Here is a 21,687-nt window from a genome sequence, read left to right on the forward strand (position 1 = left end):
TATTGGGAGATATAAGCTCAGTCATTGCAACATTTAGTTTTCCTTTCAACATGCTGTAAATATAATTAATCCATAAGTGATAATTTTCATGGTACTATAGATGCAAGACAAAGTCCTGTCCTGGTACTCTCTCTTTCCCTTAGGTGAATTCATGTCAGAAGAAAATTTAGTTTTATCTCTGTATTGTCTCCTCTGCTAGAACAGTAACCACCATATAAACAAACAAAAAAACTGGTGGAGTGTTATTTGTTTCTATACCAATTAATATCTTTCCTTCTTCACCAATGTGATCAGTGAATTTGTGTCTTTTCTTTGCCAGATACCTGCCTTGTGTCATTGTGATTTTAAGTTTTGAAGATGCTGAGGACCAGCAGCAGCTCCTGCAAACTTCATTGGCAGCTGGGAAGAATCAACAGTGAGAATTCATCCTATGGGTGAGCACTCAATGGAGTTCCCATTACATTCTTATAATGACAAGACTTCAAATCACTTTTTGCCTCCCCCTATCGGTCTGATGATTAAGGGTTGAACATTTGGGTCTGGGTTCACCCACTTAGGTCTCTGGGCATTTATTTGAGACATCAGGTTGATTGTTCAATGCCCAGGAAGTCACTGCTACAGGGAAGATTAGTTAGCAGCAGGCTGAATTGCCCATCAGAAGAACCTCCATCCCTCTCTGTGTCTCTGTTTCTATCTCCCTGCTGGCATCTCAGACCAGCGCCTATCATTAATGAGATGACTCTATTTTCATAATGTGTTAGGGAAAACAGACTTTTGCCAAGGAAGCACTAGTTGGTGCACAGGTAAAATCAACACTTGTGGACAGCGAAAAGGTGGGCCTGTACCTGCTTCTTGAGGAGCAGAGGAGAACAAGGAAGGATTTGTTCCTTCTCCCCAGTATCCTCACCTAATGTTCTTCCAACCCAGATAGGCCAAGCTAGAGGGAAAAGTAAAGAAGCAGAATATTTCTCTGCCTTGCAAAAGAGACAAAAACAAAATGTGACTCTTCTACTCGCTGTTTCATAGGGAGGCAACATGTGGCCATAATTCAGTCTAGTGCTTACTCATTATTTCTACAGAGCATTTGTACTTTTGTTCAGAAATTTCATAATTTCATTTGGTAAATCTGATGTGTTCTACTGTGGAACAAAATGGAAGTTCATTAGAGAAATTGTAAGGCTGAAGCCTTTTTACCTCAGAACAAGCCTTTGGATTTTGTTAATCAGGTACATTTTTCATTTACACTTATAAGCATTTGACAAGTAATCAGCTTTGGAAGGAGTATGATTTACTGCTGCCATCCGGGTTTGTTCTATTAATAACAGTAATAATGTTTGGCACTGCTACACCCAGTGTAAGCAAAGGGTAGAACAGATTTCCCAAGTGCTAGCTGCCTGAGTGTGGTTTTCCATGTCCTGCTGAGAAGGGTTTGCCAGGGCCAGGCCTGTTGGGATCAAAAGGATGTGGATAAACAAGAGCAGAGACTTTGTGCAAGTTTGTCATTGTGTTCAAGGGTGGATTATTGAGTTTGCTGGGATTTCTCCTATTTTATTTCTCTCAGATGGATTTAATTGAGACTTTGAGCTTTTCAATTTAGTGCTGTGAAATGATTTAATTTTTGAAGAGAAATTTGAGTAGAATTCTGTTTAAAAAGTGTTGAAAATTGTCTTCAACTTTTTCTAGCAGAAAATTAAGTACTCATTGAGGTGTTCCTTTTTTTTTTTTTTCTTTCACAGAAGGTGTTTGTTTTCCTTCAAAAGTAAAGATCTGTTTTCATTAAAAGAACAAAAACCTGGAAACATTTGTTTGTGTTGTAAATCCCCTCCCATAACAATCTGAGGTGAGATGTGCAAACTTTCAGTATTTTCAGGGAGGTGGGAAGGAAGATACAAGAAAGGAATTTCAAAAAAAAAAAAAAAAAAGGTGCATCTGTACACTTTGCAAGAATGCGGTCATGTCCTGGGTCTGTACATGCTTTTCTTTATTGCAAAACTGTTTTTGGTCCAGATACGTAACAAGTTGCAGTGGAAACAATCCTTGCCAGGTCCATTTCAGCACTTCTGGGTATCGGTTACTTTTTCCATAGTTAGTATATAAAGGATCAATAGTTTCCTTTCTAACTCAGTTATGCAGGGAGTCCAGACAAGATTAAGAGCTGTTTGACTGACAGATGAACAACTTTACCATTAAACAAATGTGAATTACTCACATACATGAGAGCCCTTACCTGTTGAACTGGAGCAGGTATTCACTGTGCATCAGTGCAGCATTCCTTTTTTATGGGTGACTGCTTAAACAGTGTGGCTGTGACCTGTGCGGTCTGGCTGGTGGAACGTGACAGGTCTCAGAGGGCTGCAAAGGTTATGTGCCATTTAGATTATTTTATTCAGTTTGATTCCTAGCTTTTCCAAGCTGCAGTCTAGTCCTTTTCTGAAATCTTTGTGATGGCTGTGTCATCTCACAGAACTACTGCCAACTCTTTATTCATGTATTTACTACTTTATTTGAGAACTGTTTTCCTTTCAGGTATACCAGTTTGGAACGAAAATATTATTTTTGTAATGCACTTGAGTGTTTTTCATTTTGTGTGAATACAAAGTTTGGTCTCTCTTTTCATCCTTTCTATCACAACCTTTGTAATATATTTGATTGATAGATTTTATTACTATGGCTACTCCTATTTTGTACAGCAGATTTTATTTGTGAGAGTAATATCATGCTCTGCCCTCATTCAGCCTACTTTGTTTATTACTGTTTATTGTGGTGGTGGTTTTTTTTCTACTGCTTTCCTTAAAAACAAGCTTGCTGCAGAATAAGGAGCCTCTCGTATCTTTAAATCCATGGTGTTCTGTACTGCTACCTTACAGTGAAGAATCTTATACACTGAAATACCAAGAAATTTTGCTGCCTGCAAGCATTCAGAAATGAAAATCACAGAGAGCTTCCATCTTTTGAAGTCTTTTTTTTTTCCCCTTAATTTTCAAAACTCTTTATTTGAAAAAAAAATCTTGCTGGGCAAGTCACAGTGATTTACTTGCATGCTGCAGGCTGATTTAGGATGCTTATTCAATCAGTGTGCTTCTAATGACACTAGAAATACCGTAATGGATGGAACATTCCTGGCCTGTTCTAAATTGGATTAGATGGTTTACTAATGTAATACTGGCAAGCCAAATCAGCCTGTGATGCCATGGGGATTAATCTATAGGGAATATGTGATCTCTAATGCCCATGTGCTAGCTGAAGTACAGTCATATCTTTTGATTTAATAAACCATTTTCACATTTCCCAACGGTATGTGTGTCTTTGAGTAGGATGAGCTAATTGGTAAAACCACACTTTTTAAACGAAGCTTCATAACTTGCTGCTAAATGGAAGAATACTAAGTACTTCAGTCTTAAAAGATTTGAATGCTGTTTACACTATTTCTCTTTGATAGCTCAAATGCTAAGTGCAATGCAAAAATTTGGTGTTCTCTGTTAAAAGACCAAATTAATGATGCTGATATATCTTATAAAATGTTCATTCATTACTGAATTAAGGAGTCATAGAAGGTACACATCTTAGTAAGTCCAGTATATTAGATCTGGCTTCATTCTGGTCATCACATGATTCCATTCAAATTAACTCTTGATATACAGACATTTACAAATTGATGATCAAAGAAATTATTAGGAAGTAGATTGAGAAACAAGGAAAAATTGCACAGTGCTTCATTCTTGGGTGTCACTCATTAGCACTGCACTGGTTGCTGATGTGCTCGCTGCAGATGTGCGTAACCAGTGGGTGGCAGATGGATTGTGCAGGTAGCAGAGAGGCACAGCAGAAAGAATGAGAACTGCAGAATTACAATGCCAAAGCTTCCTCTCGGTTTAGATACATCTTAGTGCACTTGTACTAATAAATAGCTTTTGCTAAACTGAATGTAAAATGTTTTCATTATGCCCAAGTATTTTTGCTGTTAAATCAATCATCCTATACAAAATGCAATATGCTATAATTTTGTGACTGGTTTGATAACAGAAGTAGTCTTCTGGTTAAATTAATAAGTTAATGCATATATACACACTGTATATATGTATATATATATGTGTGTGTGTGTATATATATATATATGTAAAATATGTCTCCTGGCTATAATTGCCTTAATTCCAATAGTCATGGTATAACGTACAGAGACCTGAAATAAAATATTTCCCTTTCACTTTTCCCCTTGACTTAGCAGTACTTCAGACTTCCATGCAGGTGACATAAACATGAGACAATACCTAAGACAATATTCTTTACCTTCTTCTGAAAATAAGAAATTTTCCCCACCAAAGTATGTGCCACACATCTTAGACTGACACATCTCAACATGCCCCCCCCCCCCCCCCCCCCCCCCCCCCAGATCTGTGACAGATATTAAATTGAATATTGGGACTAACACCTGGGTTTGACACACTTACTATATTGCATAACACAGGTAGGATTACAGGATTTCCAGTGGTTTGTTTTGAACTATGTACCACATGGAAGCATGTGTTTCTAACCTAGCCACTCAGAAAAAAACAGATCATAAAACAATGACATGCTGGTATACAGGAAAATTATTTTAGATCTGTTTCATGGTTTAAAGAATTTATTTTTATAAATATTTCTGTCGTTCCAAGGTCTTTTCGAAGTGAATAAATCTATTTGAAAAATGCTTTGAAAAACAGTACCATAAAAACAATGAGATTCCTAAAATTTTGTCCAAAAACCTTTTCCAAGAAGCAACATAAACAGAAAGCATGAGAGTATTTACTAGTCTTTGTCATATATTTTGGATGATTTATGCAATCTCTGTATAGCCAAATATTGAAATGTCAGTCAGTACAATCATCAGTACATCATTCTGCGTCAGAGCTTGACTCCTCACCTACTGATTTTTTAATTAGAGTGGGCTTTAGGTATATTTGCTTCAAATGGCAATCTAACAGATATATCAAAGAAACTCAGACTGTTTTTAGCTTCACAGCTGTTTTAAGTGGCAGGAGATGTTTGATCTTCTTACTGCCACTGAAACACTGAAAGTTGTCTTATCCTTCATTAGACTAGTTATCTTCAGCTGGCATTTTTAAAATAGAATGTTTTTTAACTGGTACTGAGTCATCATGACTTTTGCACTAATTTCCTCAGGTTCCCCTGAAAGTCTTGTCTCACTGTAATGTTATGTATCTCTGTTTCCCACTTTGTTTTGGTATACAGGCCAGAATCTCACTATAAGATGATCTGCGTATATGAGGAGATATAATATTAAGGAGACACTTGTAGAGATTATTTCCTTTGGCTAGTTTGGCCAATCATGATTTTTTTTCCAGCAGGGAACTTCCTGATAGACAGGACAGCTGTCCTTTGACTTATGCTACTAGCTATAAAACTTTTCCAGCAGGGTAAGACACTTGTGGTTGTAAATCAATTTTAGTAGAACCAGCATTCAATACTTGTTGTGTTAGTACACTACTGACATGAAGGGACACCTTTTCAAATACAATTGCTTGAATTGTGCACAAACATTTGTGTGCATGGACAGCCACTGAGTTTTGTATTTGTTTGTCTGTGTGAACACATGCTGGCTGTTCTGTCTTCAGGAAGTACATCTGAGATGCTGATGTACTGGAAATTTGACACTGAAGGATATGTATCATCTCTGACATGTGAGTGTTGCTGTTATGCTGTAAATTTTGTCTGTAGCAGAGTTAGACAATTTAGAAGAGAAGTACGATTATAAATAAAGTTATTAGTTAACAGGTAGAAAGCATGCCAAATGCAGTCATGAAATAAATATGTTTGAGTTTTTTTGAGTAATGAACGATAGCCTAAGAATTATCAATGGAGCAATGTTACACATTAAAGTATCTAAATATATTTTTGGCTGTTGGCATACATCTATGTAGTGCAGACATTCCTGATAATCTGATAGAGCAGAGGCTACACAGACTTTGTATCATACCCACATGGAGCCCCATGAGTCTGACTAGTGGCAGGTACCTAAAATCTGCTGAAGAAAAATAATAAACTTATCTATGTAATTATTTATCCCATGTGCAGTGTTGATAAACTTATGATGAATGCATTTTTTTTGAGCTTGTCATATAGTGATTTGCAAGAAATAACCACTTTGAATGGAACTGAAATTAACAGGGAGAAGTGTTACATTTCCAAATGCCACAGCAACATCAAGACCTTGTGCTGTGACTTCAGTGACTGGGATGCTTTGGTCTGTGTCTAGTAATTCCAAAAAGCTGTTATTTTGAGGGCATGTTTTACAACAACTTTAACATCGAAGCATCTGCGTTATCTCAAGCTGAAAATGAAAGGTCCACGTTTTGGACAGTGATAGAGACATCCTAAGTTTCTGAACTGAAATCATAGAAATGAAAATGTAGCTATTACACAGCTCTATGTATACAGAACTAATATATACAGAATATATTTACTATGATTTTGGGATTCATTTCCCTGTGTTCTGTCCAATAGTAGTTTAAACTTCTGAGACTCTTTAAAGACCCTGCCATAAATCCATTGCTGTCATTTTCCACAACTCCACAGGGCCATTAGAAAACAGGCTTTGAAACCCCTGCTCGCCAGTATGTGCATATAAGCAGTCTGAAATCTCTTCTATCTTTTCCCACTGTCCAAGCCTTATAACTGATTCCAGAGACGCCTGACTTTACTGATGAAGAGCTATAATAAATAGTTCCAATAAACATTTCCAGAAGTATTCTGATGGTACTCAGAGCCATGTAAAGGTTTAGTCAGTAAAGAGGTACAACCCAGCAGTACTTCACCATCGCTAAACTGCCGGGAAGATAAGCATAGAGATGCTGAGCATGTTACAATGCACATTGCCAAGCACACCGTGCCTTGTGCAAGAGAGGAAGAAAGGCTATAGGATGGTGATGATGACTTAGAACAGCAGAGGAATAATGTTCTGGTTTTGCATTCCACCACTTTGTACTCCTTGACTTTCAGAAATGACCATTTCATAAAAGTTGTATTTGCTTTCCTTTGATTTACAATTATTGAAATTTTAATAAGGATTGTGCAGGGACTCCAGACATCACATATTGTCAGTGAGAAATTATAACTTTATTGCAGCACACACTGACAGCCAACTCATAAAAATGAATGACATTCTGTATCATAACATCTCGTAGGCTGTTCAGCATGTTAATAGCTCACTTCATCTTTCTTTAGCATAATGAGGCAGACAGTGTACCAATATTCAACGTGAAAATGAAGATTAAGAAAATTTGAATTGAAGCAAGAAACTAGCATTTAGCAGAGGTTCAGGCAACATTCAGATAAAAAGTTTCAATTAAAGTACTGTTAGAGAGTCTTTTATCACTGAAGCAAAGCTTTGTTAACAAAGACCAACACTAACTACAAAAAATGTCTGTTTCCAGCTGTACTTAGCTTTTGAAATACTACTTCTGAAAGGATCTGAAGTCTTTGTCTTATCCCATCAGATAATACTTTTTTTTATAGACTCAATTGTATAAGGTTAGATCAATTTATAATAAGCTATTTTTTTCATAATAGATCAAACTAGAAAAGTAGAAACTATTCAGGAAAGAGAGCAGACAGTTTTAAGGCTAACTCAGAGCATGCTTTTTTGCTATTCTAAAAATGGATAAAAACATTTAGTAGTCAATGAACAAACTATTTCCATATAAAACACTGATTACAACATATGAGTGTCTCTGAAGTAGGATATTAGGAAAAGGATATTCATAGATCTACTTCAACTCCAAGAGATGCAGTTACAACAGCAATATTTTTGGCACAGAGTACTACTTGAAGATATAAAGAAATGTAAAGCAAAGCCTCATAGCTGATGATCTGTCATTTTTCATTACAGATTGCTTTTTTTGCTACTTTTATTGGCAGTTCTTAATGTACCTACCTGAACACAGACACAACTATCCATTTACTATCTCAAATCCAGCACTAATAATTAATAAATGACTCCTTAGTCACTAGGAGGCCTTGTTAAGATAACACTGTGACTCGCTACACTCAAGTACGAGTGTATGTCTCCATAGTATGAACTTGAATCAATCAACTGTAAATACTTGTAAACTGTAAAGAGTAAAATTACTCAGCTAAGGTTGCTGCTGCCTTTAATTTTGGTGATGATCAACTACAAACTCTCACTTTAGCTTTGTAAGGACTCCTTCTTCAGCTCTGAAAGTATCAAAATTAAAGATACATAAAGCTTTGTAAAATTCCTAAAACTAATACTCTTCCTTTTTCAAAATACATGCGCTTTTGAAACAATTTTTAATGGATCTGCATTATCTAGTGCAATGCCTGAGCCAGCTGTAGTTCCCTTGCTGTGGAAACATGTATTGTACCTGTGGGAGGGAGTGCACCCCACTACCTGGGTAGAGAACAGGAGGTTGATATTCCTCCCTCGAACAGGTGAGCAGGTTGCGTCCTTTATCACCTTGGAGGGGTCTTTCCGGTGGAGTCTCTGTGTGAAAAATGCAGATGAGTACAATGTTTCTTCCATCTCAGAAATACTTGTGACTAACCAGCTTACTTTGGGATCTGTGGTCACCAGTGGTGAAGGTTATGAATGCTCCAGGGCATCAGTCCCAGCTAGACGGCCTGCTACAGAGAGTGGCCACAGCCAGGACAAAGTGATTTTGTTTCAAATCCCTAAGATAAAGGGGATAACTTAATCATCAGGCTTCTCTTTTACCTCTATACAAACCAAGAAACAATTTCTTCTGAGCACTTCCATAACATCTGACACCTGCAATGTTGTCAGCTGAGGTACATGAAATAACAGTAACATCTTGGAAGCATGGCTAAAAACACATCCAAGTTCAGCCAATTTAATTGAATTTTCTGTACTTGTTCCAAGTCCAAAGAAATTAGCACTGTATGTTCCAGCTTAAAAAGACACTCCTAGTGATCTATGCTCTCTGTGGAGATCTGTCTACCCAAATTTAACGGTCCTCTTCTGTTTGTCTGAACTACTTTGGCCACTGCTTTTTTCATTCTTTCACTTTTAAACCGTTATTCCTTCAGCATAATTTTCAGTTCATGCCGTTTGGGTTTTCTATCACCAACCAACCATTCATTTTGATTTGTTACCTAATGGCCTAAGCTGACTCCTGATTTGGTTCCTCACTCATTAAGACTTTTCATTATGGGTGATTTTGAAATTTATGCTGATGCTTTGGAACATACACCCATACAAAGGTTTAATGATTTGTTGAATCTTACATTATGTTAATTTTCATTCTTGCACAATGTCCCATACATTAGAATGTTACTTAATCTTCATCTCAATGATATACTACTCTTTTTTCTTTCTCATTCAGTGATTAGTCCTCACTGTGGACTAACTGAAGGTTTCTTTCCCTTTCCTTGTTTTGCCTGTGTTATTTATCAGTTTCCCAGGGCTCGGTGATGCTTTAGTTTCTGCATCCTTGCTGCTGACACGTGGGATTTTTAAAATCAGTGACCATGCTCATGGGCACTCAACTGAAGACAGTTCTCAGAGTGAGCCGAAGCCATCTCCGTGTCTCTTCCTTCTGGTTGTACCTCTTGAGTCTCCTCCTTCCCTCGGCTATATGGGGATCCTTCTTGCAGCTCCTTCCCCTTACTTCATTTGGTTTAATGCATTGCTAAGCGCACAGTGGCCATGTTGATATTTACTGTTTTTGTTGTTGTTGTTGTTTTCATGAAATTAAAATTCTATTCTCTGCATTTCTGCAAACAAAAAAGATTGGACTGCTTTCCTCCCTTTTTGGTACGCTGTATCAGTTCCTAAGGTTAAACATCCTTTTGCCGAGTATTTCTTTTCACTCAAGGTCAGCTTTAAGCTTCTTAGAATATACCTGCAATTACTTTTAGAATTAAGAAAGCTTGGATAGTCTGTCTAAATGTAGTGAGTTTTAATCCAATCTATACCATTCCTTTTATTTCACTGGCAGTTGAGAAGGTGGTATCGAAATAGCTTTTGCAGAAGCTTTATCTATTGGATTTTATCAGTAAGTCTTAGTTCCCAGAACTGATTGCTCATTGGAAAAACTCAGAAGTAATTCCATGAAGCCAGTAAGTTTAATTTATCCATATGTCATAAGTGAGTTCAGCATAGAACTAGAGGTCTGATGCAGGTAAGTGTTACTCTAAAGGTTATCTGGCTTTCTCTTGAATTTAGGAAGTATAGCTGCAGTGAAGGGTAAGCGGAAAGCAACCACTGTCTGGCAATGTCATGGGCATCAAAAAAAATTATTGAAGGAAGCGCAGAGCTAGCCATATACATCAGCTGATGACGGGTAGGGATTGTCTCCTAGGTTGATGGAATCAGTTCTCACGCTTGCATTATGAATGTACCATATACATCAGAGGGTGACAGGGAGGGACTGTCGCCTGGGTTGATGAAATCGCCTCACACACTTGCAATACAAATGTACCAAATAGCAAGAATTATTTGGGCAAAACTAATGTACACGGGAGTGCTCCAAGTGCTGTGTTACTTCATTTGAGGATGACTGTTTTGAATTCATGAGTGTTCAGGAATGTAAATAAGGGACGATCTGGGTACAATTGCAGTTTGCCCCATTTTACGTCAATTCAAAGAGTTCAAGCCTCTCAACTAGCCATGTGTAGCCAAACAACCTCTCTAACTGATGTCTATACTTTCCTGTTTAAAAACTTCTTTATCTTCATGATCCAGCTATCAGTGATCTTTTCACTTGGGGTTTTGAAGAGGTTTATCAAATTTTATTTTTGTCTTCTGTTATTATTTAGCTAATGCCATTTGTCTGAGGAATTTTTGCAACTGCTGAATGCCATTTGTGGTCCCTTTTTATTTTGCTTTTCCTCCCCCCAGGTAGCACTATTTATATGCATTGTTTGTGGTGTCACTATGCAGAAAATGCCCAGATATACTTTCCAGTTGTCACAGACCTTGGGAAGCAGTTGATGTTTTGCATAAATATCTGAGGGTTACTTACAAAAAGAGGCTTCATATTCCTTTAAACCTAGTGGTTAAAGTATATTCAAGTCATTATTGAATTTCTGGTTGCTAAAAAACCATTTGGGGTGAAAACAGCAGCTTTCTGCACTTTCTGGTTTTTACTTTTTTTCTATTAAGTATATACTAATTAATGAAGTTATTTTCAGGTGATTTGAGCTTTTAAGTTTGATCTTACATTTCATTGTTCTATTGTGCAAGTACCTTACTTATACTTCTTATGTCACCTTTTCTGGAAGAAAATTCTTCTGCTGTCTTATATATATATGTATATATATATATATATATATGATTTCCCAAGGAAATGCCCAAGTTCTTGTACAATTCATGTAGTTTGTTCATGATTACTTGGGAGTAGTATACTGTTTCCAGGTTGTTGGTTTTTTGGTTTTTTTTTTTAGTTTGTTTGTTTGTTTGTTTGTTTTTGATCCAGCTTCTCAGAGGAAAGGAGATCGACAAAAAATAGGAGAAATTAAACAGGCTTTTTATTAACAAAGCTTTTCAAGCACAGAACTTGCTCTCAGGAGTCCAGCTCAACATACAGAAGCAGAGAGTAAGAACCAATATCCTACAGAGATTTCTTGTCTCTCTCTTAAAGAACCAAAGCACTCAACAAAATTTTGAAAAATCTCATAAAAGCTGTAGAAATTCATACACATCATTAGTAGTATTCTTCTGTAATGCCAGCTTTGAGAGTGTCCATGATATAATGGGGAGGAAGCAGTTTTGCGGTCTGGGATCAGGTCCTAGAGGGTCCTAGGAGTGAAATCTCTAGCACTGAAGGCTTCCAAAAATTTGTCAGCAGTAGTTTAGGTCTAATTCATCTTGCTTCCCAGAAGCAGTTGGATGAGATGCCCTCAGAAGGTCATTTCTAACACCATCTTGTGTATTGCCATGATTGTGTTCATCAAAGTACGTAACTGACTTTTAGGATTAGTAAGGATTATTATTACATTTCCTATCAGTTAGTGATACTGTAGTTTTAGATAAAGGGAACACTTCATCGAAAATGTAACAATATCTTTTGCTACATAGCTTATAAAATCTGATTTTCCACTTTTGTCTTTGAGCACATTGAAAGATTTCTCAGGCTACACAGGACAGCATATAGGAATACCTCAAATTAGCCAGCCCCTTACATTTTAATTATTTTTAGTGGTCTGCCAGGTAATTGCATTCCTGGTTGAAGTGTGTATAAGGACAGTGAATGATTTATACCAGTTGGAGTAATAGCATTGAAACATTAGCAAGGATAATGTATGATGCCATGGGTCACTTGCTTATTTTAACTCTCACAAACACATACATATATAAAGGGGAAGAAAAAAAAAAACAAAAAAAACCACTAATACAGCCATCTTAACAATTCTCTTTCACTACATCTGTAACCCTCCTTACATCCACTCAAGGATATATTTCTAACTCTTATTTTAGACACTTAATTTAATATTGTGCTGTTGTTCTCAAAAACATTGGGTAAAATGTCAGTTTTCTACCCCACCATTAACTTGTTTCTTTCCTTCTTTATTCTGTGAGCTCAAAGTTCTTCATGTTTCCATTAAAAAGAATATTTAAATGCAAAAGAAAGTAGATCTTCTATATATTTTTAGAAATAAAATTTTATTTATGAAAAAAAATGTAAACACATAGCACGAGTAAGTGCCAATCAGGTATGTTTGTGCTTTATTAAAGCATATCAGGATAGCTGCGTAAAATCAGTAATAGATGTCTAAACTGAACATATTTTCTGAAAGAACGTTAGGCTAATTTTCCTGATTTTAAAGCAACTGGAATGGAACTGAGACCAACGCAATGAATGTCCTTGTCTGTCCGTGTCTGCTTCCTCACGTGTAAAACAGAAATAATAACATTTGCCTCCCAATATGGTGTAGCAAATCTCAATTAACATGCTTTCATTGCCTCAGCAATAGAATGTTTTGTTCTGTTGGTCTAATCCAATGTAAAAGCTACACTTGGGCAGCAGCAGAATTGGACTCTATGGTATTATTAGAATCCTAATAATCATAACTCAAATCATTGTTAATTTCACTTAGGGATTAAATCGACAAAATAAGAGATATGAAGCCACTGTTGTCCACAAGTCTGAGAAGGGACAATGGGAGAAATGTGAGATTAAATGTTGGCTAAATTATTATCAAGTGCAAATTTTATCACATTGACAAAGTATTAGAATGGCCTGGAACTATTAAATGGTAGTCTTCAAAATGTTTGATAAGTAGGGGGAAAAAAAAAAACAACAAAACTTCGGTGGATTAATGCATATGAATCTTATGCCACCCTTTTTAAGATAGACAAAGTGAGCACAGAAAGGCAAGATGCTGGTTTTAATCTGCAGATAGGAGTGCTGTATAGGTCTAGTGTTGTAAAACATGCTCTCGATTCATTGCACATATTCAGTGCTTCTTCCATATATTTCTGCAACTAATTTCGTTTATCTGAATGGAATATGTCCTACAAAGCAGAACACAGTGGATGTTAAATATTGACTCTACTTAAAACTTTTTAGATTGTGTGGAGCTTGCATTACCTCAGTTACAAAAGTACTGATCTTTTATTTCTTCTTTTTTAAAGCAAGTTTTCACATGGGACGTTTTCAAAACTTGTTAGGTTAGTTCTTCAGATCTGTTAAATTCCTACTTGGTACAGCAGACAGAATCACAAAGGAGAATGTAAGCTGGTGTTATGACTCCCTCACATCCTGAGTTGTCTGAAGCCCAAAGTAGGACAAATCACTCAGACCTAATGTATGGTAAGAGTAATTTACATAGACTGCTAGCCTGCACTGAGGTCCTACCTCTGCTGGCTTCTGTCATTCCCAGTATATGCCCATTGGCAGAAGATGAATTCAACTCTCCCAGCTTTGCCACTAGCTGATTTTCCACTGGTCTCTGTTGCAATGCACAGGGGACTCAACCAAGACCATCTGCTATGTCCATTCTGTATATTCCTGGCACTGTCAAACCTATGCATGTTTTAGTTTTGGTCAAGTTGTGGTTTATCTTTGAGTGAAGCTGTTCTATTTCAGCATCACAGTTCAGGTTTAATTCTGACTGGAGAAAGAAAAAATGTCTGAGACCAGGCTGTGGCTGGAGTTTGATTTAATTCTCAGGTTTGCATCTGCTCTAACCACCAAGCTATTTTACCCACGCTTCTTTCTCTGACCCAATAAATATTTAGAAAGCAAAAGAATGGCAGCTGCCACATGCAGCTGATTAGGGCACTTACCTGGAATATTATCCCTGTTCTGCATAATCCAAAGCAGAGACGTAGTCTGGGTCTATTTACTATTTGGGTCTTCCCTGCTGTTTTTTCCAGGACATGCTGTCCGCACCCAACTTCAGAAATGTTTCTAGTGAAAACATAAGCTAGCAAGTATCCTTGACCAGGTTTAACCTTCAGCCACAACAGTGACTGGGTGTTCAAAAACCCTTCTACCACTGAAAACTGCTGAGGACAAGCATGCCTTATATCACGTGAATACTTGATACCCTTGATAAACCTCTCCAGAAGTGCTTTCCTTGAAGTCATTATTTCTGTCCTATCTTGAGGGGGCCTGAGGCTGTGACCTTATGTTCAGAATCTTTTTAGAAGAAATTAGAGACAGAAAAATGTGTGTTTGATTAAAAGATGTGGAGCTGAGTCACTTCAACAAACTGATAACACTCATGTTTCGCAGTCATCTCCCTTGGCATCGTTTCAGATTTAGACGAATTGATGTGGGGAGAGGGGGAAGAATCCTTTTGGAGGGTGAGATTTTTAGTTATGTGAACCAGCAGCTATATTTTTGATATCTTGTATACCAGTTTTCGGCCTAGTGAAGCTGAAAGTTTTATATTTTTACAGCTTTCCACTCTACTTAGCTTCTTGCCAAGTCATAAAACCTAAGGTACTGCAGTATTTAGTCTATTCATGTACATATACGGAGCTTATATCTGTAATATCCAATATAAAGGTGTCTTTGCACAACTCCTATTTAAGCAGACACTTGAGAATCCCCACAGTAAGTGAGTGTAAGAAGAATCGTCCATCGTGTAACTGCTTGAGAAGGTGTAATGCATTTCTTTCCTACATTCAGGCATCTTTAAGTGCTGATTATTCTTGACTGCCAGCATGGCCTTTTGTAGCCATGGGTATTGGATATAATTGAGAACATCCATCAGATATCTCTGAATTCTGCCACAGAACTAAGCCTGATCAAAATTAAAGCTGGTAAAAAAGAAAAATGTGATGGTGCAGTTTCCCGCTGGAAAATGCAGGTTTAATTTAACCAGAACATTTCAGAGGCATCTATTTTTTTTATCAATATATGTAATGATAATAGTAAAATTTACCTTTAAAAACAACATAAGCCATTTCATTTTGACTTTCTGTAACAGAATATAATCGGTTAAAAGTAAAATCAAAATAATAATGAAGTGAAAAGCATTTTTAAGATGAACTGTTTCTATAAAATGATTAGACATTTGTCTTAAACATTCTTCTACAATTTTTATTTCGTGGGAGGATCCATGCTTTTGACCTTGTTTTGGATCCAAGAAGGCAGGAAATTTTGCAATAGTGATACAGATTTTGCAGAAATTCTACAGTAAAAATCTATGGTAAAGAGCTTTGTTAAAATATTTTGAATGTCAGTGAAAATTGCAGTGAAAATATCACAGAGACAGTTAAGTTTTTCAGCACGATTTGTGTGATTTTTATATGAGTGTCTGCTTTGGGACCAGCTCGCTTTCTATTACAGAGATTTAGCAGCTCTCAGAATGGATATAAGGTTGGACACAGGAATCACGGAACTAAGCCAGAGGCAGGAGCAGGAATCAGAAGTCAGGAGTGGAACAGGCAGGAGTGGGAATATGAGGTGGATGCAAGAACGAATGCACAGCAATCGCAGCTTGAGCAAATGGCATCAACAACAGTGAATTCAAGTAGGTTTTGCTCCTGTCTGGTGTCAAGAGGCAGGTCCTGTGGGAGCTTCCATGGCAAGGGCCATTATGCTGGCTCCTGGCATCCAGCAATGGCATGAGGCAGTCTCTGAGGGAACCTGTGCTAATTCATTGCATGTCACCTACTGCTGACCCTAAGTATGTCATCACATGGCAGTGCCCCTTTTCAGCAAATGTCCCTGTATTGAAAGCTAGTTATGATGCACATGAAATAAATCAAAGCAATTAAGAAGCAGAGTTCCTACATTATGCTAGTCCTGATTTCTGGAAGGAAAGGAACAAGTTTGTATTCCAGCAGTACCAGAATACACTGGAAATAAATTTTCCAAAATACTGTGTCCAGCAGCGGTTGTACTGAAAAGGCCTGTAAGGTCACCTTCACACACACACACAATCTGATTTGTGAATAGTCAGTCTGCTAAAAGTTTTGCTTTCCTATTCAGAAAAAGCAGGCAGCCAGGAAAAAAATATTTCAAGATAACCACATCTTTACTAATACCTGGAAAATGACAAGGGGTAATCTCAGGACTCTTCATTTTGATGATTTTTGCCCTTTTCTAATTCAGCTGGTTTAAAAAATAAAATAAAATAAAATAAAATCAGGAAAAGGCAGTTATTAATGCAACTGCTTGTTGTTTTGTTTTGTTTTGTTTTTAATGGTATTTCTCTCTAAATGATTGGGTACTATTGATAAAATAAAATGTTCTTTAGATAATAGAGCTCCAGAGAGAAGAATTATAGTACTTTTTAGTTAAAATTAGTTAATACATAGAACTGTGCTTATATGTGCTGGTCCCAAAGCAGACACTCATATAAAAATCACACAAACTGCTGAAAATCCATATTGAACTGCTTTGACTAACTGATATAGACACTTCCAGCAACATAGCCAGGAACCCCTGGAATTAACATGCAAAAAATATTTCTGTACAGCTCAAAGGGGAGAGAGAGAACCCCACAGCAGGATGGACTGTGGGGGGGCAAGAGCTGTCTTCAGGGGCAGTGGAGTGAGGAGAAGGGTTATGTAGTGGCTTTGGCATTTATTTTATTTTTTTTTAAATAACATATAAAAAAAAAAGCTGTATTTCAGTCTCTGTAAAGCAGAAGACTTTTTCAAAGTAGTAGCTGAAACTTTAATCTCGATGTGATTGTGCCTGCATTTCTTTTATTTGTGAATATTCCAACATCCAGCTTTTGATGTTACCTGTGAGCATAGCCTTATCAGGTCCTGAAAATAGCTTCACAGATGATTTTTTTTTCTATTATATTAGCCCAGTTTGAAAAGAACCTAATTGACCTGCAGTAATAATAGGTTTGACTTTAAAGTCTGATCCCAGCTTACAAGGGTTTGCATCTCTTGGTTCTGTCTTTTGAATGCTTAATCGAGAGACGTTTTTCAGCTTGTAAAAGGCTTTTACCTCATTCACATGTATGGACAGTACCTAATGGACCCTATCCTTTTATTCATTGGTGTCTACAACTGTGAAATGTGATGTCTTTGTGTTTTACGACTTCAAAATGCTTTTTATTTTTAGGTCAAATGAAAAAAAAATCCATTTGTCTTATTTAGCTTTTTTAATATTTATTTTATAGAATTTAACATCCTTTGTGTTTTTGCCCTGGGGCATTTGTACAAAAACGTGCTTTAAAATGTGCAGATGATTGCTTTGATTTTTAAGGCTGGCAACAGGAGTCAGGTCTCACTCCCTGTGAAACTGTAGGAAAATGATGGGGCTGTTTTAGAGAAAGGGAATATTGCATTTGCCTTGCAAGGAAATAGAAAAGTGCTATTGAAAAGAATTAACATGATGTGACTTTAAAAAGAACTGTCTGGATTCTTTTCTGAGGCTCTGACAGCTCTACCAGGTGAGATTCTAGCCCAATATTTTTTTCTGTAGTCTGTAACCTGAATGAGCCATAAAAAGTCAAGCCAACGACATTTTATTGCCTATACATCTGACTGCCTCAATGGAGAAATAAGACGATTTATTACTGAGATGCAGAGAGAGATTTTGTGTTTGCAGTGTCTCTCCCACATTTGCTCTACAGGCCAGTGTAATCTAACAAGTCAGGTCAAACGGTGGAAAAGTTTCTTTCTGGATCAAAGCACCGATGGAGCAGTTGCAGCCTGATTCTGCAGGTTGTGCTCAGGCACAGTGCTTCCTGCTCACCTAAGCAAGCTTGTTGATGAGAACTGGAGCTCTGTACTTTCCAGACACTGGGCAGGATCTGAACAATCCGGCTTCATGTTTACGCAGTCAGAATTCTCCCATCAGTTAATGGGAATTGTTTGAGAACAAGAATTTAGTAAAAAGTGAGGATGGCAGGATTTGGACCTGTACCAATGCCTGGGAGAAGGCTGTGCTCCCTGCCCTCTCAGTTAGAAGTCAGGTGTTGTGAAACAGGCAGTAAAGCCAAGACAGTTGGCAAGTGAGCAAGACAGAAATAATAGAATTAAAGGGGAGAAGGACTTTTTGCAATTAAAATTGTATGTACTGGCATTTCTAGTATGTGGCAGAGATCCTGCACATTTTACTCCAGAGTAACAAAGAACAGAGCTGTGCATGTCACCATGGAAATGTAAATGGAGCTCCTTTGACAAACAGAGAAATGTATGCCATTCGTTTATGCTCAAATGAACTGTTTGTAGTGGGATGCAAGAGAAGAATTGGATGTCTGTTACAGAAAAGACAAGAAAATGCAATTGTAGTACCTTGTTCTGCATTCTGTTATATTTTTATTAGGAGGACAAAAGTACAGGAAGAGAAGAGTGATTTTTTTCTAACTAATTAATCGATACAATATTTATAACCAGCAGTTTAAAATGGGAATGATCAAACGCATAGCAAAGAGCACAGAGGAGAAAGTACTTGTATGCTATGCCACTTCCACCTGTCCACCTGTGCTGTCTACCTACTTATTTAAAAAAAAAAAAAAAAGGATGGATACTTGTGAATGAGTGGGTATTTGAAAAGGAGCGGGCATCTGTCACATGTCACAACATTATAAAGTTAGGTGGAAAGATTTGTTTTATTTTTACAATCAACAGATGTTTGCTAATTTCTGTTCTAATTTTGACTATGTTATACTTTTCTTTCTTGGGGCATGGGTATGTGTAGACTACAAGGAAAAAAGGGTGAGCTGCAACCTATATTGGGAGCTCAAGAGCTCACAACTTTTCTAATATTCTAATATGGAGAGCTGATTATATCTGTTTAGATTTTGCTGTGTGCTTTGTGGAACAAAGAGCTAGGCAAATAACATCAAATATTTTCAATGTGGCTGCTTTAACATATGCTTGTATGTTTCACGTGCTTGATTTCTGCAAAGACTCCTGAGTTCAACTCCCACAATGACTCTGAGAAGTGAGAGCCTCGCTCAGTGTTTGGGTATTTGAACTAGAAGTGTTTTAGGAGATAAGCAAGGGAGATGGAGTTGCCAAGACAGTTGCTCTAGAGTCAAAGCACAAAGGCAAAGAAAACAGAGATGGATTTAAATCCGAACTCTTATTTACCTTTTTACTCCCTAAGGAGTTATGTTTTACAACTGTCATAAGATGAAATAACTAAACTCTACAGCAAACCAATAAACTTTACAGTATTCTGTTTTCCTCTTAGGAAAAAGGCCTTGGACAAGGTTTCTGCAGCTCAGAAAGGAAAAGCTTTTATGGTATCTATTATTCACTTAGTCTTGTTTATTTAGATTTCTTTCTAACAGAAACCACCCAGTAGCTTCTTTAAGCCATCTTTCAGGTTTGCATGAATCAATCCTTTCAGAGAGTACCAATAACGCTCCACCCAGCTCGTGTTTTAAATGTGGGATCTTGAAGACTCTCAGGGAAGTTTTTCACTGAGATAAAGGGTACTTTTCAAAAGTCACAGAAGAAATTCTTGAGTAAAATTAATTCACAAATTAATGGAAATCATGAGCAACCTGAAGATTTTCTAGTAACAAAAGGTCAGTAAATTAGTAATTGCCTCTGAAATGTAACTACAAAGACTGCCCAGTGACTAAATTGACTTCTTAAAATGTGCTCAATGTGACCATTACCATATTCTTTATACATTATGAATTAAGTCTCTTTTTTTTTTATTGTTTGAAATAAATTTATATTTAGGAAAATTAGGGGAAGTGCCATGCATTCAAGTGATGATAATGACATAATTTATGTAGACTTTGTTTCCTCAGAGCAAACTAAGGTGATTCTCCTTGTTTCCTTGGTATTAAAATACTGATTTTGAGACAAAATCTGGCAAGTGAAACCGGACAGCAACACTTCCCAGCAGCCTGGGAGAGAAAGCACCCAGCTGACATTGCAGGCTTGCTTTAGGGAGACAGACTATTGTATAGCCAGGGTGAAAACAGAGATGGGAAAAAGGACCGTGGTAGATTTCACAAGGTATCTATTTTTCCTTTAAAAGTTGGTACTCCATATCTAGGATAATAGCCACCAGGATAACTTTAAGGTAGTTGTTCCCCAAGTGCCTTCTGAAGGATCCACTACTACTTTCTGATCACCATGTGTCGTAGATTTTGTCTTGATTCGTGCTAAATAAAGAGATTGTATATAATGATGCAATAAGAGACTGCAGCTTCCTCTTCCCCCAACATATCTGTGTACTACTTAATAGCCCTTGCTGTTGTCCTTTGGGCTTGTCTTGATGGAGATGTTTCATGAGGTTGGCTTCTAAACTCTTCATGCAATAATTAACTGTACAGACATGATACAGAAAGCAGCATGCTGCCTTTATATATTGGTTCAGCGCCTGGCTTGCCAATCAGTGCAAAGGTCTGCACTGAGCTTAATGTTCTGGGATTTGCCTCATGATATGACATTTTCTGGTCTGCCTCATATTTTGTTTTTCAGGGGTGATACTAGTTTTGGTTGTTGTTGGTTTTGGTTTTTGGTGTTTGCTTGTTTGTTTTTCGTGCATGACATATTGTGATGTGACTGTGAGGGAAACAGGAATTCTAGAATGAGGTGGAATCAACTGAGTGCTTTTCCTCATGAAATCCGGTAGCAGTTATGAGGAGCTTTGAGCTGCTGTCCACTAGCTGAAAGAAGGGCTGCGACCATAACGATTCTGTGACTAGCACCTGGGTTCTCAGGCACAGCTGGACTTGGTATAGCAGCTTTGTAGGGATGAGGATGCTGTGGGGATGTAGTTATAGCAGAAGAAGGAAGTACAACTAAATAAATTTGAAGAGGTAAATTTACAGGGCTTCATATGGAGCAGTTGCAATCAGCTGCTTTTAGGGTAAGTGCACCCCAGTTAAACCGGCATCCCAAGGGAGCTGCTTTGCCTTGCACTGTGCATGCCAAAATAAAGCATGCTCCCTGTCTCAAGTTCTCTTTTATGATGCCTCCGGTTTGGCACAAAACACACTACAAAATTAATAGCATTCTGCAGTAACTGTTCTTAGCCCAAGGGGTTCAAACAACCCTGGTTGCCTATAACACCTTAAAATCTCCATGCTGTTTGAAATGTCTCTATAGCCTAATTTGGGCTACTTAGCTCATAAAACCTCATCTTAACCCAAAACTGAATGAATAAATGAAACTGGGAGTCAGTTTTACAATTGCTTTTCATATATCTATCGCTGCAATAAATATGTTTGTTTTGCAAAATAGTTGCATTTTGCACCCATCTGCCCCCACCTCGTGATGAGTTGTGCAGTAGGAAGATGAGGAGAGCTGGCATTTGT

At 37.4% G+C, this 21,687-nt stretch overlaps 1 protein-coding gene across 8 annotated transcripts in view; it reads left to right on the top strand.

The window, feature by feature from the left end:
- Window positions 1-21,687, top strand: part of LOC310904863 (uncharacterized protein) — a 499,219-nt gene that overhangs the window by 419,638 nt on the left and 57,894 nt on the right. For 7 of the 8 annotated variants that reach the window (XR_014588640.1, XR_014588641.1, XR_014588642.1 and 4 more), the window contains one exon: window positions 320-403. Coding sequence is in view for 1 of the 8 variants with exons in the window: in XM_083850107.1 (XP_083706233.1) it covers window positions 320-342 (23 nt within the window). In the remaining 7 variants the exon portion in view is untranslated. Of the gene's footprint in view, window positions 1-319; window positions 435-21,687 lie in introns of those variants that run through there. The other variant, XM_083850107.1, reaches the window with a different exon arrangement.

This window comes from Anser anser, assembly GCF_964211835.1.
Source record: "Anser anser genome assembly, chromosome: 10".
Classification (NCBI taxonomy): domain Eukaryota; kingdom Metazoa; phylum Chordata; class Aves; order Anseriformes; family Anatidae; genus Anser; species Anser anser.